Genomic DNA, 23,876 nt, shown 5'->3' on the forward strand with positions numbered 1-23,876 from the left:
GTCTGACCCCTGGCATGAATTCATTTCTCCTTCGTCGAGCTGTCTGAAGCCCGAAGCATCCCCAGAGGACGCTTGTCTCTGCAACGTCTCAGCTGCCTGTGGCTGTTTTCCTTTCTCATTCCCCCTCAGGCTGCTGGATAAGTGTTGTGCAGAGCAGAGCTGGGGGATCTCTTCTTTTTCTACTTTCCTTTAAACTCAGGTCTGTTTTACAAAGGCTCGCTCTTTTTGGGGGGGGGCAGATTGACACATGCCGAGTTTCCTAAGGTTGAGGACCTGGAGCTGAGCTCGGCAGCGTGACTCCTGCTTGTGCCGAGGTCTGCTGCCTCCGGAGGGAGCAGGCTCTGCTCCAAGCCGGGCAGGGAGAGCCACAAGCTGCCTCCTTTGGACCAAAGCCCCTTAAAATGGCCGAGAAAAGTGACCTTAACAAATGGCATCTTCTCAGGGTCCGTGGGACAGTTGGCAGAAGAGACTCAGACCCTGCGTCACCCGCCTGGTTTGAGTGCCAGCGATCTGTATCAGTCGCTCTCGTTCTCCGCCCTTGCCTGAAGTGTTGTTGTCCCCTGGCTTTGGGCAGCAGCAGTGACGGACAGAGGGATGTCGTGGCTGTGGAAAGGACTGAACAGTTTGGGAAGGTTTTACTGATTCCAGCGTGCCTGCCGCCAGCACGGCATCTCTCTCCCGCAGGCAAACCAGAGCATCTTCTGGCTGCTCTGGTGTACTTCCCCCATCTAGCATGTCTGTGGCAGAGTGGGAGCTTTTTAATTGTCATTGGCAGATTTTTAAGCTTATTTAATTATTATTTGTTTTTCATTCCTCAGGGGAACATCTGGGAACAGATTTTTCGCATTTCATTCATCCTTGAGATGATCAACACGGTGCCATTTATTATCACGGTGAGGGTTTCCTGGTGAAATTTTAAAGCAGCATTAAGTTTAATAAGTACTGTAGTTTTGGTGGTGAAATAAAGAAAAATGGATGTCTGGCCAAGTAGTTTTTCAAGCTGGCAGGAAATTTTTGCTTCAGTATTTTTGAATATAATGACTTCCTCTGCAGTGTTATCCCCAAAACCATCCTCCCTTTTCAGCTGCTCCGCCGCAGCCGGGGGAGCAGGACAGCGTTCGGTGGCAGCCTCTGCAGAGGCCGGTGCTTAGTTTGGAGATGGACCCCTTCCCGACAGGGCTCATATTGGCTGTTTATAGCTTTTTCTGATAGAGAACATGGATTTTTCTGCGAGTAACTCTTGCTTTCCTAGATCTTCTGGCCTCCTTTGCGGAATTTGTTCATTCCTGTGTTTCTGAACTGCTGGCTTGCCAAGTATGCCCTGGAGAACATGATTGTGAGTGACCGACACATCCCACCCCTTTCGCCCTGGGTTCCTCTGCCCCGGGGATGCGGCGTGGCCGGGAGGGATGCCCTCGCCTGCCGCCGGCTCTCGGGCAGGTTTTGGGTGCTCAGTGCGTGCAGCCGTGCCGGGGTTGGGGGGAGGTGAGGCTTTGCCAACTGGTGATGCTGGGCTGCGACCTGTTGCAGAGAAGGAGCCCTTTGGGGTCTGAGCCACCTTGACTCTGTTAGCCGCATATTGACAGGGATAGCCTCTGGCTGTCCCCGGGATATGGTATTTCAGCAGGACGAGATATTCCAGCCATTCCCACATGCCCACTCGAGCTGTCTCTCCTGGCAGCAGAGCCCAGACCTGCTTACAGAAATGCACATCCCTTTCCAAGGGCCAAATTCTGGCCTGACCTCCATCTGCGGGGGCATTGCTGGAGCCAGCAAGACACCAGTTGGTACGTGGAGGATTACTTTACCCTCAGCCTCCCCGAGTTGGTGAGTCCTCTCCTCTCTTCCCAGAACGACCTGCACCGAGCCATACAAAGGACCCAGTCCGCGATGTTTAACCAGGTGCTCATTCTGATCTGCACCCTCCTGTGTCTCGTTTTCACGGGGTGAGTGTTGCACTTCGTTTCACTAAACCACCTTCTTCATCCAGGGAAACCAGCCTTGCACGTCCCAGGGGTGACTGGTGGAGCCGGGCTTTCGCAGGGCTTACAGGAGGGGGAGGTGGGACCTTCCCAGCTGTGGTGGGATGGCACTGCCAGGACGTAATGAGGTGATTTGGGAAGCCAGAGGATGTTCAGTCTTGAAGAGGTGTCTTCTAGCTGGATCTTTCGGCCTGAGAGGTTTGTGTACACTGAAGAAAGCCTAACTGTTTAGGGCTGATGATTGGACTGAACTCCCAAGTCTTTGGCATCCTTTCTTTGCTAATGGGACAAGTTGCAGTTCCTCGGGCTGAATTTTGGAATTAGGGCGCCATGGCAAGGAGTGTGGCCCAGGTTTCCACGCGTGTCCATGGGCTTTGGCTCGGGCACGGCCACGTCTGCTGGAACTTTGGGAGACCCCCCTGCACCACTAGCCCCCGGCACCGGGCTCCTCCCTGCCTGGCTTCATTCCCCAGCGCACTGAACACTGGGAAGATCAATTCCTATTTTAGAAACTAATTATCCTCCCTAATTATATGATTTTAACAGAAACTTTTGAACGGGTGCATGCGAGGATGAGGGTGTTGTCAGAGGGAGATGGGTGATGCGGACACGCGAGTCTGGGAGCAGGACTGTGAGCGCTGCAGGGTCAAGGGCAGGGACAGCAGCTTCCCGCGGGGACACGGGCTCCGATGTGTGTGACGGCTCATTCACCAGGACCCACTGCACTCCCTGGCTCCGACCGCGCTCTTCCTCCCCACCAAGTTACCATGGCTGCTGAGCTCGTTTGTGTAACAGGCCACTGGGGCTCCTGCTAATTAACTGGGCCCTTTACCCTGCACATTGCCAACAACAAGGGCATCTCTTTAGAAAGGAGTCTGTTCTTCTCGCTGGGTACTTAGCTTTGAATTAGGCTTCTTGAATCTTCCTCTGGCTCCCTTGGTCTGGATTTACAGCACATAATATCATTAAGTTGCTGGACACACAGGAAATTAAGCTTTTAGGCTCATGAGTCTTTGGCAATAAAGACGATCCTCTGATGAGAATGACTAACGCAATTTCGGAGCTCATCAGTGCTCCCTGCCTGTGGCACCTCCTGCCTGCTGGGGCTGTGGACGTGTTTCTTGGTGGATGCGGCAGGGCTACAATTCGTGTCCAGGACAACTTAGGTGACACTTGTGTTTAGCAAGATGACTTTGAAACTGCAGGTTTGTGGAGTTACACTGTCTGCATATCCATGGGGAGCGAGGCAGCTCTGCGGCACGGCTTTGCAAGGGCAGTGGCACAGGACTGGGAGCGGGCGACAGGATCTGCCTCCTGCCTGCCGGAGCGCATCTCCCTGGAACTGAGAGCCCTTCTCGCGGGCCGAGTCCCTCCAGAGCCTTACTGGGACAGCTGCTTGCTTCCACATTTTTGCAATGCAAGGGAAGGGCCCGGGTGATGTTCAACATGTTGTCCATGGCATGGTCTTATTGTGACCCATCACCCGGGACCTAGACTTCCCCGTGCTGCTTTGGTGAGCAACCACATCAAACTAAAACTCCTTCATCTGTAAGCACCATTAGCTGAATCATTTCTGTTGGTGACATAAATCCACTGCTGATGCTGACAGCATGTTACAGACTAATTTATTCTATGGACATGGGTGTAAGTCACCTTCTAGGGTTCCCCGCTGACTGCAGCAGGCACTACGGGCACTGCATGTCTCCCGGGCAGGGAAGCACTCGCTGTGATGTGTCCTTTCTCCCTTCAGGACCTGTGGCATCCAGCATTTAGAAAGAGCAGGCGAGAAGCTCTCCCTCTTCAAGTCCTTCTATTTCTGCATCGTCACCTTTTCCACCGTGGGCTACGGAGACGTGACACCAAAGATCTGGCCTTCCCAGCTCCTCGTCGTGATAATGATTTGCGTCGCCCTGGTCGTGCTGCCGCTCCAGGTTAGACCAGCGCAGCCGAGGATGGGGAGGGATGCAGAGCCTGCACCCGGGCAGCCCTGCCGATGGGGACATCAGCTCTCTGCCTTCGTTTGCAGTTCGAGGAGCTTGTCTACCTGTGGATGGAGCGGCAGAAGTCGGGAGGCAATTACAGCCGTCACCGTGCCCAGACGGAGAAACACGTCGTCCTTTGTGTCAGCTCCCTCAAGATCGATCTCCTCATGGACTTCCTCAACGAGTTTTACGCCCACCCACGCCTGCAGGTGAGGACCAGGCGTGTTGCCACGCTGTGCTCGGTCAATGCTTGCCCTTGCCAGGCTCGCAGCCTTACTGGGCACAGCTGGGTCGCTGCTGGTGGTGAGTGCCCTGCCCAGCTACAGTGGATGTGGCAAAGAATAAGGTAAAAACCATCCAGCCCTGCACTGGGAAGTACATGCTGCACTGGCCGAGGAGAGGTGACAAGTGGTACCGTAGGGCCACCTCGCTTTGCCATCTCAGTGGTGGGGCTCTCGCTGCCTGATCCGCCCCGTTTTCTGGCCAGGCCTGTTACAGCAGTGTGTAAGTACATGGAGAGGGGCCAGAGGGACTTTTCTAGATTGGAGGGCGTCTTTACTCAATGAAGAATCTCGGACAGAAACAGAACATGTAATTGTTAAACCTTGGTGGGATTTACCCAGCTCTAACTGGAGTATCCCCACATAGTGAGTGATCTTCAAGCAAATGACTGTGCCTTTCCCTGTCCCCAAGACGAGAGCATCACAGACATATTTCAGATTTGCATTTCATTCCAACACTCACACATGCTTCTTTACCATCGCCCAGCCTTGATTCCACACATTCAGGCTTTAAAATCTTGCTTGTTTCTGTAACTGCAAGAGGCTCCGCTTTGCTGCGTGCATGCAGATGTGCCTGCATTGGCTTCGTTATGCAGAACAGCGTGGTGAAGCTGCTGATGTGTTTTCCAAAACCCTTGCCAGGGCCGTAGAGCAGGGGCAGGGGGTGTCACACATGGTGACAACTATCAGAAGCCCCAGAGGAGCTGTTCTCTCAGGCAGCAAAACCCCATTTCTCAGCTCGCTGCGGCAGGCGTGTGCGGGACCACCAGCCTGCTGACCCACGTGAGCCTCTCTCTCTTCCAGGATTACTACGTGGTGATACTTTGCCCAACAGAGATGGACATCCAGGTGCGGCGGGTCCTGCAGATCCCTCTGTGGTCGCAGCGAGTGATCTACCTCCAGGGCTCTGCGCTGAAGGACCAGGACCTCATGAGAGCCAAGTGAGCAGAGGGACATGCTGCGCATCCGCAGCACCGCCGGTCCTGCCGCGCTGCTGAGCTGCCCGCAGGCCTTGGAGCCGCAGAGGAGGGTCCCCAGTAATGTCAGCCCAGATGCATGACGATGGGCATCCCTGCATGCCTTCGCTGGGGTCTCGGAGGGGGGTGGCAGCATCCTGGCTGCTATGGGCAGATGCCTGGCTTTGCTGGCCCGTGCAGTTCATGGGGTTGCTGCTCTCTGTTTGCAGGATGGACAACGGAGAAGCCTGCTTCATTCTCAGCAGCCGAAACGAGGTGGACCGCACCGCAGCGGTAAGCCAGGCCTGGGGGATGGCACGGTCGGAGATTATTCGTTTCTCAGGCCAGAAGGGACCGGGGTGATGGCTGCATCTTGCCTCTGCATGGCAAAGGAGCACACTGGGAGGCAGCCGGGGCGAGAGCGTGGGGTTGAGTGCTGAGCTCTGTCCCCTGGGCACCCACCCAGGCTATGCACCCCACATTCCTTTGGGCAGCTCACCCCAAAACCTCCTCCCCTAATGCAATCTTATCCCAGCCTGGACAGAGACTTTGCTGGGAAGATCTTAGTTTTGAAGCCCTGTGAGAGGGAGTGGGTGGCAGCGGTGACAGCCCTCACTGCTGGCTGGTGCCAGGGATGCTGCCCGTGCCGTGGCGGTGGCTCCTGCCTGTCCATGCTGTCCTGAGCCCACACAGCCCCGCTGGAGGGTCTTTTCTGCTGGTGCTAACGTGCAGAGCAAGGGGTGCCACGCTCCCTCCCTCTGCCAAGGTGCTGCCTGGCCCTTCCCTCCTTTGGCACTTGGCACTCCTGCTTGTAGGGAAACTGCCAAAGGGTCCCCATGGGCAGGGAGTGACCATGGAGAAACATGGGGATGGCACAAGGACACGCAGCAGCACACCGCTGGCTGAGCCCCTGCAGGCTCACCTTCCTTCTGCTGTCCCAGTTTCCCACTGGTGCTGGGTTTTGGGGAGCGGGAGAGGGCGGTTATCCCCTGTTAGCAGCAGGTGTTGGAGGAGCCTTTGCCGTATGTCTCCACGGTGGCTGGGTGCTTTGCAGTTCATCCCGGGTGTAGAAGCGTTGGGGAAAATAAGCCATCAGACAAGTAGCTCTTGCTCTTCTCCTTGGCTAGGACCACCAGACCATCCTGAGAGCCTGGGCTGTGAAAGATTTTGCTCCAAACTGTCCTCTCTACGTTCAGATCTTAAAGCCTGAAAACAAGTTTCACGTCAAGTTTGCCGGTGAGTCAGAGGGGCTGTGCAGCGATGGGCAGCACCGCTCGCTTCGCCGGGCTGGGCTGTCTTACCTGCCATGATAGATGTTTCCAGTGATGTTTCCATCTCAGAGGAGTCTGTGACCTGGTGCTGAGACTCCTCCCCATTGCTGGAAGATATTTTAGGGCCATCAGCCCCCTTATCATGATGCACACTAAAGCCTGGGGCTGGGGGAGAGCTGGCTCCGGGCTGCCCCGGGATGGGCTGCGTGCGGGCACACCAGTCCCACGTGTGCTTGGGTTTGCGTTCCTGCGGGTGCAGCGGTGGTGGCCTTGGTGGGCTGATGTCCACCCGGCTGGTTTCCAGCCTGCATCCCTCTTTTCCTGCCTGCATTAATCCCATTTGTGGTGTTCCTCATGGGCCGTTGATCGGCTGAAAGCCCTCCTGGACTGGCAGCAGGAGGAAACACCCAGCCCCCAACACCACCCCAAAATTACCGCATCCCCGGGCACCAGGCTGGCCAAGGAACCCATCTGTCCCCGTGACGGTCCCCTCTGCCTTTCAGATCACGTCGTCTGCGAAGAGGAGTGCAAATACGCCATGCTGGCGCTGAACTGCGTCTGCCCTGCCACCTCCACCCTCATCACGCTGCTGGTGCACACCTCCCGCGGCCAGTGAGTGCTGCCCGCACACTGCCCTGCCTGCCCCTGCCTGCCCCTGCCCGCCCCTGCCCGCCCCTGCCCGCCCCTGCCCTTGCCTCCGCTGCCCCAGCCTGAGCGTGGAGGGACGGCAGGACCCGGGGGTCTGGACCCAGGGGCAGAGGGTGGGGGTCTGGGGTGGGTCTGGAGGAGCACAGCGGGACCTCTGACCCCCGGCCAGGTTGGGAGCAAAAGCCAATATTGTAGGGGGAACGTATGAGTGCAGATGGGCTGGCCAACACCACCTTTCCAGACGCTGGGAATAAAAAATGTCGTCTTTATACTGGCATGGTCCCGCTGGTGGGAAGGTTGATTCACAGCCCCTGCAAGCTCGGACCCTGCAGGCTGCTTGGTGGGTTTATATACAGCACAGCTGGAAGGAGCTCTGCCAGCCCAATACAGCGGTGGTGTGGGTCCTGCACTCCTTGGCCAGTCAGAAATGCCTGAATTTTGGGTAAAGTGCCGTCAGAAGAGTTATGAAACATCATTGCCAGATGAGTCTTGCCCCATGCTCAGAGCTGTTTGCCAACACAGGCTCTGCAGCCCCCCGGGGAGCCCTTGTTAAATAAAAAGGCACTTAAAATCAGAAATGAAAATGAGCTCGTCCTCAGCGTGCAAACACCGACAGCTCGTGGAGACACGTCGCTGTAATTTCACCGCTGTTGGGCTAAATGGCAGTTTCAGCGCTTATTAACACTCCCACTGTGCAGCTCTGCCCCGGGAGATGGCTGGCGTGCCGGGGTCTGTGCCAGCACCGGGGCGTCCTGTCCTGGCACCATGCAGGGGTCCCATCCTGGCACCATGCAGGGGTTCCATCCTGGCACCGGGGGTTCCATCCTGGCACCGGGGGTTCCGTCCCGGCACGCTGCTGCTGTCGTTGCAGGGAGGGCCAGGAGTCCCCGGAGCAGTGGCAGCGGATGTACGGGCGCTGCTCGGGCAACGAGGTCTACCACATCCGGATGGGCGACAGCAAGTTCTTCATGGAGTACGAGGGGAAGAGCTTCACCTACGCCGCCTTCCACGCGCACAAGAAGTGAGGGCGGCGGGGGGGGGCGATGGGCAGGGGTGGGCAAGGCTTATCTGCCAGTCTGCATCCCTGGGGAGTCGGGGCTGGAGGGAGCTGCGAGGTCCTTTGTGCAGGGACAAAGTCCCGAAGGGGCTTTTCTCCAGCTGTGAATGCCCACGTCGTGCTCCCGGCGCAGGTACGGCGTCTGCCTGATCGGCATCCGGAGGGAGGAGAACAAGAGCATCCTCCTGAACCCCGGCCCGCGGCACATCATGGCAGCGTCCGACACCTGCTTCTACATCAACATCACCAAGGAGGAGAACTCCGCCTTCATTTTCAAGCAGGAGGAGAAGCAGAAGAAGAAGGGCTTTGCGAGGAGAGGCACCTACGACGGCCCATCCCGCCTGCCCGTGCACAGCATCATCGCCAGCATGGGTGAGTCGGCGGGGCCTCGGCAGCGCAGGGGGACGGCGGGGCTCCCCGGGAAGGGGGGGCAGGAGCCTGCACACACCGCCCCATCTCCTTCCCCGGGTTTGGGTTTATTTTGCTTTTTGCAAACTCCTTGCCATGCCCCCCACCTCAGTTTTGCTGAAGCCACTGAAAATCCCTTTCCATCCCCTGTCCTGGTCACCTCACCAGTAAAATACACACTGCTCCTTGCACCCTGGGTGCTCTCAGCAAGCTCAAATATCATTATTAAAACTCATGATGTCCATTATCATTAACAGTACTTGCATAAATCCCCCAAGCCCTGGCTGGAATAATAAATGCCATTGGCCGCATCCTAAATCACGTTTATGATTCACAACCTGATGAAGAGCGTAGTTTGCTCTGCAGCGAGCAGTGCATTTTCGCAAATAAAAAATACCATGAGTCATTACTTCCAGCTTGTATCTGGGGAGAGCAAGTTTTGGGGAGGCTGCGCTACATGAGCAGATTATATTTCAGGCAAATAATCTATGCGTTTGTACTCATGAGCAGCAATTTGCATAGATTATCTCCCAGCAAGCTGCAAAGCACTTTGCTGAACAGCATGTCAGTGTTCTCGTTACATAGCTGCTTTGCAGAGGGACCTTTGGCAAAGAGTTTGGCAAAGAGTAACGAGAGGGAGAGAAATCGCACGAGTGCAAGCAGGGCAGTGGTGCCCGGCGAGCCCAGCATCTGGACTTTGCTTGCTGGGAAACTCCCCGCATTCCTGCCCATCTACAAATCACTGTTTGGCCAAGACTCAGATGAGAGCCTTGGTGGGGGTTTGTGATGGTGACTCGGTAGCCCTGGTCAATACTTGGTAAATATTTTTGGTTTTTTGGAAGCTGCTGGAGGACAGGATGGGGAGGCCTTTCTCGTCCCACGTGAAAATCTGGAGCTGATCAAGAGGGATGCAGGAGGTGGATGAGGGTGTTGCGCTGCGTTGGGGGCTGCCTGCCTGCCTCTCCTTGGGGGCTTGAGGACCATCGGGGCGAAGGGGTGTCCCTGGGGAGGGCAGCGTCCCAGCGAGGGGCAGACACGGTGGCATCAGCTCGTTCCTAACCTGGCTGGTGTCTCCCAGAGCCTGCAGGTAGGGGCTAGGCTGGAGGGTTGTCATCTCCGAGATACATCAGAATAATAAAAATTACCATAAAGCCAGGTTTTGCAGGTTCAATGCGCAGCAGGTGGGCAAGCGGTTCAGCCTGCGCAACGGAGGTGACCACAGCTGGGTGACAGAGAGGGTGACAGTCCCCAGGGCCAGCAGCCTGCACCCACCGTGGGAGCAGCTGAGCCGTGCCCCCAGGGAGATGCTCCACACGGCAATGCCCAGGCGGAGGTCGCTGGTGGGTGCTTTGCCTGCACTCCCTGTGCCCACGAATGGTTTAGCTTCATCTGGGTTGTATTTAGCAGGCAGGATGCACGGCCCTGCGTGCTCCACCTCGTCCCCGTGCAGGGCTCAAGGGCGTGATGCTTTGCTGACGTGGCTCTCTTCACCGCCTTATAGCATGTTTGCTGTGCTTCCTTCCCCACCGTGTCCAGGTACAGTAGCCATGGACCTGCAAAACACGGAGTGCCGCCCCGCTAACAGCAGCAAGCTGGCGCTGCCGGCGGAGAACGGCTCGGGCAACCGCCGGCCCAGCATCGCGCCCGTCCTTGAGCTGGCCGACACCTCGTCCCTGCTGCCCTGCGACCTGCTCAGCGACCAGTCGGAAGATGAGATGACGCAGTCGGACGAGGAGGGGTCGGCGGTGGTGGAGTGAGTCGCCCGCCTTCGGTTGAGCCGTCCCTCGTTTCAGAGACGGGGACCGTTGTCAATGATGGGCGTTCAGTGGTGCCTGAGGGATGCTCAGGCTCAGCCCCTCTCAGCTTTTGCTCGAGCACGTGAATGTCTGGAACACGGGCAATCACCGCTTGGCCGTCAGCCGTTTGGGCTGCTTTGGAGAAGTCTCCTCTGGGTATCAGCGAAGTTGCACCAAGGCAGACACTGCTGGGGATGGGCAGGTTGTTCCATCAGTCCTCTCGCCTCCCTTCACTCACCGACGTGAAGGGGATCCTATTCTCTATTGCACATAACTAAAAAAATACAAAATAGATATTTACTCCAGCTTTAAAGTCGGTTGTTAGTTTATGACAGCCAGATAAGCACTTGCTTTACTGGTTACCTGTTTGGATGCTGTCATAGCAATGTGGGGAGTTTACTGAGTATCTGCAAACTCTGACAAATTGGCTTTTAATTCATGTCCACTTTTAGATGCTGTTTAAATGAAAATTTCTGCTTCTGGTTCCATCAAAAATACAAGTGGTGATTTTTTAAATATCTGTTCACCAAAACAACCTCTAAAAATGGACGATGAGTTTTCTTGCTTCTTTATACGGCTCAGCATTGCCCTCCTGTCCTGGAGGTCACTGCCATGTCTCCCTTCAACTGGGCTAAATGGTCCTATCTGCTGCCTTCTCCACCCGTGCTGGGATCACTGCATATTTACAATCTCATGACACTTTGCATAGCAAAAATGATTCCAAAATATGTGTATTTTGGAAAATTTCCAGCTGCTGCAGGAGAGTTTTGCAAAGCATTTGCCAGTGATTTGCTTGAATCCCGGGCTGCTGCTATTAAATGTTTTTCCTGCGTCTGAGTGTTGTATACATGGAAAGCTCTCCCCATGTCCTCACGCTGCTGGATTTTCTCTCTGCTGCAGGTACGTAAAAGGCTACCCACCGAACTCTCCCTACATTGGGAGCTCCCCGACTCTGTGCCACCTTTTACCCGAGAAAGCCCCATTCTGCTGCCTGAGGCTGGACAAGGTACGATGGGGCTGCCTGGGGGCTGCAGCCCCCCCAGGAGCGGGACGGCTCTGTGGGTGGGTGGGCGGGCGGCCGAGAGCTGCACGCTGAGTCCCTGCGCTGCTTTCCCCACACAGGGCTGCAAGCACAACAGCTTTGAAGACGCCAAAGCCTACGGGTTTAAGAACAAACTGATTATCGTTTCGGCAGAGACGGCTGGGAATGGACTCTATAACTTCATTGTCCCCCTTCGTGCGTACTATCGGTCCCGCAAAGAATTGAACCCAATCGTGTTGCTGCTGGACAACAAGCAAGTACTTTTCCGTGGATGTTTTCCATTGCACCGAGCCCTCCTCTGTGTTTTCGTGGGCATCTCGTCCTGTGGGGATGGGAGCGTGGAGGAATGGCAGTGCCACTGTTGGGTCCTTCAGCTGATGTTGGCCCTGGGGACTCCTGTGTGGGTTTTGTGTCCGTCTTTGCCCCATGGACTTGCTGAATCACTTTGCTCTCTGTTGCTCTTCCTCCAGGCCCGAGCACCACTTTCTGGAAGCCATCTGTTGTTTCCCCATGGTTTACTACATGGAAGGCACGATCGACAAGTAGGTTTCCGCGTGTAGCTGTTGTTACTTACGGTGCTTAAATGTGTTGCATTTACCCCAGCCCAGACTTTTGGGTCATCCCATGAGAAGCCCCAGGGTTGGTACCGTAGAGGTGAGCCCACCGTTGGCTTCTTGGGTTGACAGCCCCCCCCAGTAGATGGGAGCAGGTGAAGAACTGGTGGTTGGGAGCAGCCTGGGCTTGCTGTAGCGCTGCGTATTGCAGCGTGCTGCTTCCCTGTGTCGTTTCCAAGGGCTGACCCTGCGCTCTTCTCTTTGGGAACTGCCCAGCCTGGACAGCTTGCTGCAGTGCGGCATCATCTATGCCGACAACCTGGTGGTTGTGGACAAGGAGAGCACGATGAGCGCCGAGGAGGACTACATGGCGGATGCAAAGACAATTGTCAACGTCCAGACCATGTTCAGGTGAGGGGTAACCACTGCCCCGGCTCCATTGTGGCCACTTACCTCTGCTAGAGACAAGACCGGGAAGGGTGCCGGTGGCTGGGGTGGTGGCTATGGGCGGTGGGACACATCTGCGGTTGGGCTCGCTCTAGGAAACAGCATCTAATCAGCTATTTCTGACCTCAGACAGGCACGGGGATGGTTTTGGTCTTCCTCAGCCTTTAAATGCAGGGAGTGCTCTCACTTCTGAGTGAGCTGCAGGACAACAGGTCTCTTTCCATTGCAGGCTCTTCCCCAGCCTCAGCATTATCACAGAGCTGACCCACCCCTCCAACATGAGGTTTATGCAGTTCAGAGCAAAGGACAGTTACTCTCTTGCCCTTTCCAAGCTAGAAAAGGTAAGAGAAGGTCTTCCCCTGCATGTGGGGCCTGGGAAGTCAATGCTGAGAGTGACTACATTTGAGCTCCTCAAGGTCCCGTGCTCTTCTGGATGCTGCAGCTACCATAGTTAGTGTGCATCTACCCGAGATAACCTGCAGCAAACAAATAAGTGGGCAGCTGACCTTTGGACTAGCTACCTCCTTCTACATATAGGTGGCTGGAGTTTGTGCTGCTTTGCCTAGTGCTGTGCTGGGCACACTGGATCTCTGAACCGGGTTTAAATGCTGTGATTGCAGTAAGGAAGGGGGGCAGTGGAGTCACTGTGCTGAGACAGATCTTCTGACAAGGGAGAAAATACCCCTGAACCAGACACTGGGACATGTGAAAGGGCCACATCCAGCCCATGTCAAAAAAGCCCAACCATCTCTCACACATTTCCATGGAGGAAAAAAAACCCTCTTTCACCCAGTGTAAGGATGCTGCCCTGCTTCCCTCCTGGCACACCCACCAGAAACGCTACGCTGGTGTCCTCCCATTTTCATGAGTCTCCTAGTTTCTGTGCAACCTGTGTGCGTGGGAGGTTGAGTGGTTTTTTTCTTTGCTAAATGCCCTGGAAGGACGTGAACAAGCCCCTGCCAATGCTGTTTGCCTGTGGGTGCTCACGTCTCCCCTTCCTCTTCCAGAAAGAGCGAGAGAATGGCTCCAACCTGGCCTTCATGTTCCGGCTGCCCTTCGCGGCCGGGAGGGTCTTCAGCATCAGCATGCTGGACACGCTGCTCTACCAGGTGAGAGCCCGGCAGGCTCTGGGTAATGCATCCCTGCAGCTGTGGCCACCCCTTTGCATCTCCCAATGAATAACTGAGCAAACCTTTTCTCCGGCTTCCTGCCCAAATGTCTCCCTCTAGTCATTCGTGAAGGACTACATGATCACCATCACTCGGTTGCTTCTGGGCCTCGACACCACGCCGGGCTCCGGCTACCTCTGTGCGGTAGGTGCCAAGTCCCTCCGCGTTCAAACCATCGGGCCAAGTCATCGTGGATCTGGTGGGATCTGTCACTCTGCGCACGGGGGGTGGAGGGTTCCCCTCTTCTGGGGAACCTTGCCAGGTCATCGCTGCCCTCCATCGTGTGCGGGGAACCTCAGCGCTACCAAGAGCCCAAAAGCCCAAGAGCTGCCAGCTGCCCAAAGTCCCTGGTCTGAAAGCTGAGGTTGGAAATTGCCCCTGGTCTTTTTTGTGGGGTCCGGCTCGCTTTTGGGATTGACATGGATGAGCTGGTGTGAAGCGCGGGACCAGCCCCGAGGTGCTCCTCAGCGGGCTCTGTGCGGCGCAGGGCGGTTGATGTTTGTCCTCTGTTGCTCAGATGAAGATCACCGAAGATGACCTCTGGATCCGGACGTACGGCCGCCTCTTCCAGAAGCTCTGTTCCTCCAGTGCAGAGATTCCCATCGGGATTTACAGGACGGAGTCGCACATGTTCGCAACCTCCGAGGTGGGGGCACGGTGATGGCGTGTGCCAGGAAGGGGCTGCTGGTGGTCCCAGCCGAGCATCACTGCCCGGCAGAGATGTGGTCCACGAGGCCGGCCGGGTCCATGAGGCCCCTCGGACCTGGTTGCAGCAGCGGTGGGGGAGCGAGGGGAGGGGAAGCTCTGCCTTCGCTTCGTTAGCGGCCCCGCGTCTGCGTTATGGTCGTGGTGTCCTGGTTCCCCAGCCGGGTAAGCTGGGTCGGTGTAAATGCCCGTCTCTCCAGGCAGCAGCCTGGCTGTGGGGAAGCGGGGGGGATTTTCTCGGCACAGCTCCGCAGTGCCGTGTGGCATCGAGTCCCCGGGGAGCGGGGGAGATGTGGTACAGCAGAGCTGCCCGTTTGCCGGGCTGACACTTTATTTTTCCTTCCTTTTCCCCCGCTGCAGCCCCACGACATCAGAGCGCAGGTGAGTGCCGCTCGCATCCAGCCGCCGGGCGCTCGAGGGGGGTGTCGGGCATTACGGCACGGCGCTGCCGGTCCCCATGGAAGGGTGATGCCGGCTGAGCCTCAGCAGTCCGGGAATACAAAAGTCCTTGGTGCCCTGAAGTATAATTAACTGGGATAAGAGCAGGGGAGTGAGCCAGGCTCTGTTTTAAGTACCTTCCGTTTTCAGCTTTGTAGGAAGCAGCTACAGGGAGCTGAAAGTTGACATTAATTAAATGCAATCCACCTCTTTCTTAGAGATGCTTTAAACTGCTTTATTAATAAATTCCTGCTCACCAGTGGGGATTGCTGTATCGGAGATGCGGCAGCATGTCTGCGGTAAGATGAAAGAGGAGACAAGGGCACGGCTGTCCCTTGGGCAGCCCAGACATAACCGTGGGAGAGATGTCAGGCGCCCGTTAGTCTCCACTCGACAGTGCTTATCCCAAATCTGCCGGCCAGGTAGTTTTAGCAGTACGGAGATGGTGTGCCGGGAGAGTGCGTGTGGGTCAGAGAAAGGATCCCATCCCATGGGAGAGATCCCACCCCACCAGAGATAGGACAGGCTCTTTTGGGGTCCCCTCCGCCCGTGACCTGCTGGGCTTCCAGTCACAGATCTCAATCAACGTCGAGGACTGCGAGGACACAAAGGATGTCAAGGAGCACTGGGGCATCAAGACCAGCCACCACAGGAACTCGTGCTCCAGCGACCAGTCCGAGCACCCGCTGCTGCGACGCAAGAGCATGCAGTGGGCACGCCGGCTGAGCAGGAAAGGCAACAAGCACTCCAGCAAGACGGCCGAGTGGATCAGCCAGCAGCGCCTCAGCTTGTACCGGCGCTCCGAGAGGCAGGAGCTTTCTGAGCTTGTCAAAAACCGTATGAAGCACCTGGGCTTGCCCACGACCGGGTACGGTAAGTGCCGTTCGGTTGCGCTTCTCTGCGGTGGTGCATCCCGCTCACGGGCTCCTCAGGTAACCCTGTGCCGAGCCTAACCCCAAGCCGAGCCTAACCCCAAGCCGAGCCTAACCCCAAGCCGAGCCTAACCCCAAGCTGAGCCTAACCCCATGCCAAGCCTAACCCCAAGCCGAGCCTAACCCTGCAGGCGCTGCCAGGCCCGGCTCCGAGCGGCACCTCATTCCCCAGCTTGCTTGTGCTTCTGCAGATGAGCGCATTCAAGGCTGGGGTCCCGCGGTGCAGAGCCCCCTTGCCTGCCACCCCCCCCCAGCCGACTGCAGGCAGCCACCCCTGTTTCGGGGCTCTGGGATGGGTCCAGGCAGGAGTTTGCAGCGGCAGAGTAACTCACCCTTCTGCCTGCAGCTGCACTGAGCACCGCCGTGCAGCCTTTGGGTGCGATGCCCCGCTTGCCCCCCCAGCTTTCTGGCCGTGCAGAAACGGTGGTTCAGGACACGCTGACTCCAAGTCAGCAAAACCCTTCTGCCCGAGAGCCCCCCTAGTGCGGCAGGGAGAGGTGAAGCCCCGTCAGCTGGCGGAGACCCCTCTTGTTATAGACTTTTATCCTTCATAAAACTCTTCCATGGAAAACACTTCGGTAGCTACAGGGCTGAGTGGTTTGCTTCATTGCGTGTGAAACCGGTGTCTGGCTGTGATGAACCCGCACGGCCCCGGGGCGTCCGCAGCGCTCGGGGTCCCTCCGTGCAGCCGCATTTCTCGTGAAGCTTCTCACCCGCCCGTCCCGTCGGTGCTGGCGTCTGTGTCCCCCCCAGATGATTCCCCACCCCGTTATGACAAAGTCTGTAGCCCACAGCTTCCTTGGTTTGTTTGGTTTGGGTTTTTTTTTTTTCCTTTCTTTCTTTTAAGCCATCCTGTGCTGCTGCCTGTTTGCTCCATCCTCAAAGAGCGTCCGTCCATCCCGTGCCAGCCCCTGCCCGCACACCGTGCCCCAGCGGGGACGGGGGCCGATTTCAGGAGGCAGAGGGGGGATTCCTCCTCTCCCATCTTGGCTTCTCCCTCGCAGCCCTTTAGGCGTGTGAAAGAGGAGGAGAAAATGTAAAGAAATGCAGCGCAGGAGGGTTTGGAGTGGAGGGGAGGGAGGCAGGAGGGCCGGCTTGCGGCAGGACAGAGGGGGCACAGGGCATGCCAGGCGAGGGCTTGCAGCCGTGCATCCCCCCCTCTCTTTTTTTTCCTACATTACTAGTCCTAAAAGTTTCTGCTGCTTTTTCTGGGGGACTTCCAGCTCCCTGCAGCTCTGTTGCAGGGTCCGGAGCACGGCTGATGGCATGCACCGCCTTAAAAAAGCTGTTTTACCCAGCTGCTGGGCGTAGGAAGCTGGGAAACAGGGTGCACCCAGAGCACAGCCCACGCACCCAAAGCAAGATCTGCAGCAGCGGGTGCTGCGGAGGGCAGGCCGTGGCGTGGCATCCCCTGCAAACGCAGGCAGAGGTTAAAGCAAAGGCAGCTTCCCTGCCTGTACGGCCTCGGCTGAGGGTCCCGACGGGCCGCCCTGCAACCAGCCCCGCCGGGATGCTCGGGGCGCCGTTGGCTGGGTTAGCATCAGAGTTTGCATCCTTCTCCTGGCCGATCCGGCAAATTTTGGCTGGAGCAAACCGGGGGAGCTCCGGCAAGCAAAGAGGCAGCGGGGGGTGCAGGACCCGTCTCCCGTCAGGGCGGGAGGGCAATGCCCGGCCGGGACCGGGGCGCTGGGCATGGCGGGGGGACCAGCAGCTCCCTAGCCCCTGCGGCACGTCTGCGACCGGCTGTGCTGGGACTGTGCGTTGTCACCGTGTGTCACCGTCAGTGTCTGGACACCCGTGGCGTTTTGGAAGGACACGTTGCTCTGCCTTCTCCCCCTTTCCTTTTTCTTTTGCTCATTTTATTTCTGCAGTGCAGGAGCTCGTCTCTGATATTTGCCGAATCATGGCTTGCTGACCTCTCTCTCTCTCTCTGTTTATGTCTGTGCCTTTCCCTGTATGTTCTGTAGAGGATGTAGCAAATTTAACAGCCAGTGATGTGATGAATCGGGTAAACCTGGGATATTTGCAAGGTAATTCCCTTTCCCTGGGAGTCCCGCGTGACTCACGGCGTGCAGCGTACAACAAGATCATGCCAGCTAAGCCCAAACCACACCCTTGCCGGTTTTCACCTTAGATACCCGAGCCTTTCAAGCACTAATTTGTTGGGTGGCCTTGGAAAACAAAAGCCCGTCCTGCAACGGCGGTGCAAACACAGGGCTCTGCGAAGTCATGGAGATAAAAACCTCAGGGACCCTTTTCTAGTTGAATTCTTACAGGGAAATCGCAGCCCTCGGCTGTCATTAAAAGAAACCCTCCCTCCATTGCTCTGTAAGTTGGTTTTGGTCTGTAAAGCCAGTGGCAATTCGAGGAGGGGATTTGCGGGGGGGGGGACACGAGCGCAGCGGAGCTGCTGGTGTGTGCTGCGATGAGACGCTGGAGCTCCTGCACCGGCCCCTTCGCCTCTTGACCGCACGTGGGTCAGCCGCAGCTCAGCGGCAAGGCAGCGCTTGGAAAGCCCTTTGCAATCCTTGGTTTGCGTTCCTGGACGACTCTCAAGCGTTAGCAGACCCTGTTTTCTAACCGGGGGGGGTTGCTGGGCTGGGCGCGAGGCAGCGGCAGCAGCCGCGGGTGCCACCCGTGCTGCAGACACCCCAGGGCACCTTGTTGGCGTCTGCAGGGTTATTGCATCATTTACACCTTTACGCAGTGGTGTAAAGTGCCCTGGAAAGGCCCCTTTTTACCGCAGCAGCCTAGAGGTTAGCGATAGCCCGACCTAGCTGTATTTTAGGCTTCACTAGTCCATGCTTAAGGTGAAAAGTTGGCATTTTCCTATAAACTGTGTCCTTCATCAGAGAAGCAGCCCCAGCTGGGGCTCATGGAAGCCCCACGCCAGCAGAGTATATTGCCAGCTGGGTGGCGGGTGCTGGGCAGAGCTCAGACCCCACTGGTATCTCCCCCCCCTTCCCGCAGAAGAGCTGGGGCTGAGCGAGAGCCCGTCTCCTGCCGCGGAGGGGCCCAGCACCGTCAATTCACCCCAGCTGCCTGCTAAACCAGGAGAACCCACGGGGAAACGTCTGACGTGGTGGCATCGCTGCCGGGGGGGCTGCGTGGGTGCGGGAGTTGGAGCTCAGCGCTGGCTCCCACCACCACCCCCCCGCCAAAAAAAAAAAAATATCGCTGGAGGGTGCCGCTGGGCTGAGCCCTGCCGCTGTGCCGCAGGGGACGATATGGCAATATACTTGGTGGGTTTAGCGGTGCCTGGCTCGGCTGCATGGGGGGTCAGGAAAAGGTGCTTCCATGGAGCAGGGAAACCTGCCACGAACCAGGGCCCTCCCCCGTCATGGCAAACCCCGTGTCTCCCGTCGGGTCCCAGGGTCCGTGTGCCTCCTGTGCCCCAGCATTGCCACCCCCTGTCCCCTCCTCGCTGTAAGGCTGAGCACTGGGATGGCCGAAGCTCTCCGGCGCCTCGAGGGACCGGCCGGCACCTGGGGCTGGGCACCCCGGCCCAGTTCGGGGGGGGTCCCGCACGGCACCTCCCCAGTCATCCACTGGCTGCGGCACCTTCTGTGGCCTCAGAGGTGCCAGGGAGGTGTCTGAGCAGCAAAACGAGGGTCTCGTGCCCCCCCTGCAAGCGCCGCTGTGCGCGGTACCGGCGTGGTCCAGCCGCGGGGATGCTCTGGGGCCCATCCGGACCAAATGCGTGGCAAAGGCAGCCCGGGGCAGGACCCGTTTGCATCCCTGCGCAGGATGCCCTGCCTGGTGGCTGCGGCGGCTGGAGCTCAGCTCACGGCTCGAGAAAAGCCTCGCTTCAGAGGTTTCACCCCAGTCTCGAGGCTGAAGAGAAGTGGTACTCCTCGCCCACGGGCTGGCTTGGCCACCCCCTGCCCCGTCCCTGGGGTGATCGCGCACCCATGGGTGCTGTGATGGCAGGAGACTCGGCCTGTGTCCCGCCGTGTGGCAGGGCAGCCTTTGACCGGGCGATCCGCTCCAGATTGTGGCCGGGGCAGGGGGGGACAGTAGGGATGGGACGGTGGGAACGGCAGGACAGGTTGCAGGGAGCAGCCCCCAGCCCGGAGCTAACGCCTGTCCCAGTGGCCGGTCCCTGGTCCTGCTGCCCACCAGACCGAGCTCCATTTGGCCGAGATGGGCAAACATCTGGTGTACACTGGTGCTGCTCAGAGAAGCCTTTCTAATAGCCCGGAGAGGCGTCCCAGTGACGAGCCTTGCAGCGAGCTGGTGTCCCGCCGCGCTCATCACGCTGCCCCTGGCGTCCGTCTGTCCATCCCCTCTCCATCCTGTCCATCCGCACCCAGTTACTCCGTCTGTAAATGGTGTTATTTGTCGCAGCTTCCACCCCCTCCCCGGCCGCCCGCAGCCTTGCACCCCCCATTCATTTCACCCATGATCTTGTTCTCAGCTATTTTGGAAAGCGCAGGGCCCCCCCCGGCCTCGAGGCCGCCCGTTCGCCCTGCGCAGCACCCATGGGTGCTGCTCTTGGTGGCCCCGAGACCCCCGGGAGGTCACCGTAGTTTAGAGCCGTCCCCGAATGGCATCGATGGCTCTGAAACTCCACGGAGGCGGTTTCCCTTCGGCAGGAGAAAGAAGCAATCTTTGAACCAAAACCTGTTGCTGGATGATGCTAAATTAAGTAATTCAAGCAGGGGACAAGCGGGCAGAGCGTTCGAGCGGCCCGGGGGGGGTTTGGCTGCCCTGACCCAGTGGTTGGAGTCGTTGTGCTATACCTAACATGGCAAGACTAATCTGTTCCCTTTTTTTGCACTAAACCAAGGTAAGACGTCTTCCTTTTTTTTGGGAGGGGAGCGGGGACTTTGAAGACTTACATCTGCCAAGCCCCTGGGCCATGCCGGGCAGGGAGAGCGGCTGGGGAGGTGCGGAGGGAGGTGGCAGTGATATTCTCGGTGCTCTCTCGGTGGCAACGCCGTTGCCCCCGGGCTCCCCCAGTGAAGGGACCCATTTGCTGTCCTTGGGGACGAGCCGTGACTTCTCGGAGCCATGTGCTCGGGGCTGCTGCAGCAGGGCTGCGGGAGGGAGGGAGGGCCACCGGGGCGTCTGTCGGGGCGTCTGTCGGGGCATCCCTCACCAGCCCTTTCCCCTCCTCTCGCAGATGAGATGAACGACCACCAGAACACCTTGTCCTACGTCCTGATCAATCCTCCCCCGGACACACGGCTGGAGCTCAACGACATCGTGTAGGTGCTGCCCCCCCCCCCCGTGGGCTTCCCCCCAGGCAAGAGCGCTCCCCGTGCCCCCAGACCTGCCCCAGCGCCGTGGGCTGACCCCGTTGCATTTCTTGCCGTGATTTCTCATAAAAACCAGTGGGTTTTGCCTCCTTCCCAGGCTGTTTCCCCTCCCCATGTTCCTGAGCAGCGCCCAAACCGCCCCAGCCCCAGCTTCGCTCATCACTGCTCCGACTTGGATGCATGGAGGTTTTCCCTTGCCTTTTGCCGCTGTGCAGCACCCGCAGAAATAACTCCTAATTATTTTAACAGCTGCCTTGCCGCCGTGAGCAGCAGCTCCCAGCAAAACGCTGTGGGACATCCCCACATGTCCTGGCCTCGAGGATGGGCCAGACCCCAATTTAGGGGTTGCACAGCTCCCTCCTGCCCTTGGGGAACTGGGGGAGGAGGGGGGGGGTCCCATCGGCGTAACCGTGCTGTGCCCCACAGGTACCTGATCCGCTCCGACCCGCTGGCCCACGTGGCCAACGATGGCCACAGCCGCAAGAGCAGCTGCAGCAACAAGCTGGGCTCCTGCAACCCCGAAACGCGCGACGAGACCCAGCTGTGAGCAGCCCCCCCCGCACCCCACGCCCTTGCCGGGGGCCGCAGGGCTCCGGGGAGAGGTGGTGAAGAAGAAGAGGACGGCCAGCCGGAGGGGAAGGCTGCTGCCGCCCGCGGGTGCCCGTTGCCCCGGGGGAAGGCGATGCCCGGCCTGGCTTTGCGCCGCGGAAGGGATGCCGGGACCCCCCCCCGGAGGGACGGGACAGCCGGACAGACCGACAGCCGGCCGTCGTACGCCCCGTGGCTTTTAACTTTTTATACGAATACCGCAACTAGTGAGAAAGTCTTCGCTGGTGCTGGTGGGACGTGGCTGAGACCAGATGACAACTGACCCTGTGTGAGCAGGAGGACTGTGTTTAATATTGCCCCCAGGTGATGCACGTTGGTTGCATCTGATGGGGCTTGTCAATACAAGAGCAAAACTGCGCCAAACCCCTCCTCCTCCTCCTCCCCCTCCTTCACCAGGTATCCCCCGGGGTACCCAAACTTCTGCTCTTTCACTCAACTCATGTTCTTCATCCTCTGTTGGTTTTCTGTTACGGACGTCGATGTGAGGAGCGCTCGGAGCTGCGCCGGGAGGCAGGGAAGGACTCACCGGTGGCCGCGGGATGGATGGATGGAACAAGGTGGGACGAGGCGGGACAGGGTGGGACGGGGCGGTGCAGCCCCCTCCGGTGCCTCCAGCACATCTTGACATCTCCAAACCGAAACGCACCAAACCCAGGGGACCGAAAGCCGTGCCATCCCTGCGGCAATGCCTCTCGTCACCCGTGCCTCGGCTGCGGACACGGTGCCCCTGGGTTTGCGTCCCCCGCCGAGCTCGTTCCCCGTTGCTACTGCTGTCGGGGCTGCCCGGGGGGGGGGGGACACGAGGGACTCGGGGGTCCCTATACCGGGGAGGGGGTGGGACGGGGCAGGCTGGCGGGGGACACGCACCCTTGGGTGTTGTGGGTCGGCGTCTCGGCTCAGCCCCTTCCCCTCCCTCCTGGGGCACGTTGGGGCCCGACACCCCCCCGGCTAGCGCAGCCTGGACATGGCTTCAACCCCTTCCCCTCCCCTGGGTCACGGACCGGTGACACCATTAAAGGCAGCGGGTTCTGCCCGGCCCCCCCCCGTGCCCACCCTGGCAGCTCCTCCCGTCCTCGCTCGACTTTATAACCCAGCAAAACCGCGCGTCCGAGCGGCTTCGCCTGCAGCAGAGGTGCATGAATGTACAGAACAGCGTTAAACCCTCCGCCGCCGCATCGCCTACGCTGGCCAAGCGCTTTCGGTCTGCATCGGCCGACCCGTAGAGACCTTTCGATAGCAGAAACACAAGATGTATTTTCCATCTATTTTTGCACACTTTACAACGTTGATGTGTAAAGGTTTTATTTGATTGCCAAGTGAATAACCGAGTTGTTAACTTTATATACTTTTACATTCATATATTAAAACTCCAATGTGATTTTTTTTTTTTTTTTTAAACAAGAAGCCTGTAAAGCACAACATCACCATGAAATCCCATCAGCCATCCCGGACCTGCTGCCAGCTGAATGGTTTATTGCCATTAACACTTGCAGTTCGTTCCCCATGACACCCCCAATAAAAGTTGTTTACAAAAAAAAAAAAAAAACAAACCCAACCCCAAAAAGCCCGTTTAAAATTGCAGTTTTAAGCAGTTGGTGAGATGTCCTGGGGCAGCCCCAGCCCGCGGGGATGTGCTGCCCGCCCCGTGGGAAAGCAGCGATGGGAGAGAAACGTGTGGGTGAGGAACGAGGATGCCCGGGGTGGGGGTAGGACCCGCGCGGGGGCTGGCATTGCCTCGAGAAGGCGAGAAAGACCTTCTGGGCCTGGATGGGGTTTGGGGTCAGTCTTTTTTTTTTTTTTTTTTTTTAATTGCTATTTTTTCCTGATGTGCTGGCCACAAGGCCCTGGGTGACCTGCACTGGGCACCATCAGCTGACGGTACGTCACGGGCTCGGAGAGGAACCGCAGGTAAAAGCAATGAGCCCAGCCTGACCCTTTGGCTACACTTAGGTGTGGACACAAACAGAACTGGCTCTGATACTTTTTTGGGTTGTTTTGGGTTGGGTTTTTTTTTTTTTATTATTAATTTTTTATCTATTCAGTTAAGGCAGATACATGTTGTTTTATTTATTTCTGTTGGTAACTTAGCATGCCAAAAATATCATTTAAAAGAAAAAAAAAGTTGTTGTAGGCTAAAAAGTGAGCGCGGTTGAAGTACAAAAGCACATGTCGGGTCTGTGTTAAAGCCTCAAGATGCTCAGATAACTCCAGAAATGCCTCTTCACGTGTTAATATATTTAATTGTCTAGATTTCAGACAGGTCATTTTCCAATCCCCACTTAGCTTTCATGGGAGAGTGGAACAAAGCAGTATTACAGGTTCAAAAAAACCCAAGCCG

At 57.5% G+C, this 23,876-nt stretch overlaps 1 protein-coding gene across 10 annotated transcripts in view; it reads left to right on the forward strand.

Annotated features, from left to right (window-relative positions):
• KCNT1 (potassium sodium-activated channel subfamily T member 1) overlaps positions 1–22,326 on the forward strand; it is an 89,371-nt gene extending 67,045 nt beyond the window's left edge. For 5 of the 10 annotated variants that reach the window (XM_052815480.1, XM_052815485.1, XM_052815488.1 and 2 more), the window contains 25 exons: positions 819–893; positions 1,253–1,336; positions 1,852–1,946; positions 3,733–3,913; positions 4,009–4,173; positions 5,050–5,186; positions 5,432–5,495; positions 6,329–6,437; positions 6,976–7,084; positions 7,992–8,141; positions 8,311–8,549; positions 10,122–10,338; positions 11,282–11,387; positions 11,504–11,676; positions 11,894–11,965; positions 12,254–12,388; positions 12,654–12,765; positions 13,432–13,533; positions 13,654–13,737; positions 14,111–14,239; positions 14,659–14,679; positions 15,306–15,609; positions 17,636–17,698; positions 20,794–20,878; positions 21,356–22,326. In XM_052815480.1, coding sequence (XP_052671440.1) covers positions 819–893; positions 1,253–1,336; positions 1,852–1,946; positions 3,733–3,913; positions 4,009–4,173; positions 5,050–5,186; positions 5,432–5,495; positions 6,329–6,437; positions 6,976–7,084; positions 7,992–8,141; positions 8,311–8,549; positions 10,122–10,338; positions 11,282–11,387; positions 11,504–11,676; positions 11,894–11,965; positions 12,254–12,388; positions 12,654–12,765; positions 13,432–13,533; positions 13,654–13,737; positions 14,111–14,239; positions 14,659–14,679; positions 15,306–15,609; positions 17,636–17,698; positions 20,794–20,878; positions 21,356–21,476 — 3,132 coding nt within the window. In that variant the 3' untranslated portion in view covers positions 21,477–22,326. Of the gene's footprint in view, positions 1–818; positions 894–1,252; positions 1,337–1,851; positions 1,947–3,732; positions 3,914–4,008; positions 4,174–5,049; positions 5,187–5,431; positions 5,496–6,328; positions 6,438–6,975; positions 7,085–7,991; positions 8,142–8,310; positions 8,550–10,121; positions 10,339–11,281; positions 11,388–11,503; positions 11,677–11,893; positions 11,966–12,216; positions 12,389–12,653; positions 12,766–13,431; positions 13,534–13,653; positions 13,738–14,110; positions 14,240–14,658; positions 14,680–15,305; positions 15,610–17,635; positions 17,699–20,793; positions 20,879–21,355 lie in introns of those variants that run through there. The other 5 variants (XM_052815483.1, XM_052815487.1, XM_052815482.1 and 2 more) reach the window with 4 other exon arrangements.
• Positions 22,327–23,876: the final 1,550 nt, after the last annotated feature.

The sequence above is a fragment of the Harpia harpyja genome, chromosome 19 (genome assembly GCF_026419915.1).
Source record: "Harpia harpyja isolate bHarHar1 chromosome 19, bHarHar1 primary haplotype, whole genome shotgun sequence".
NCBI lineage: Eukaryota > Metazoa > Chordata > Aves > Accipitriformes > Accipitridae > Harpia > Harpia harpyja.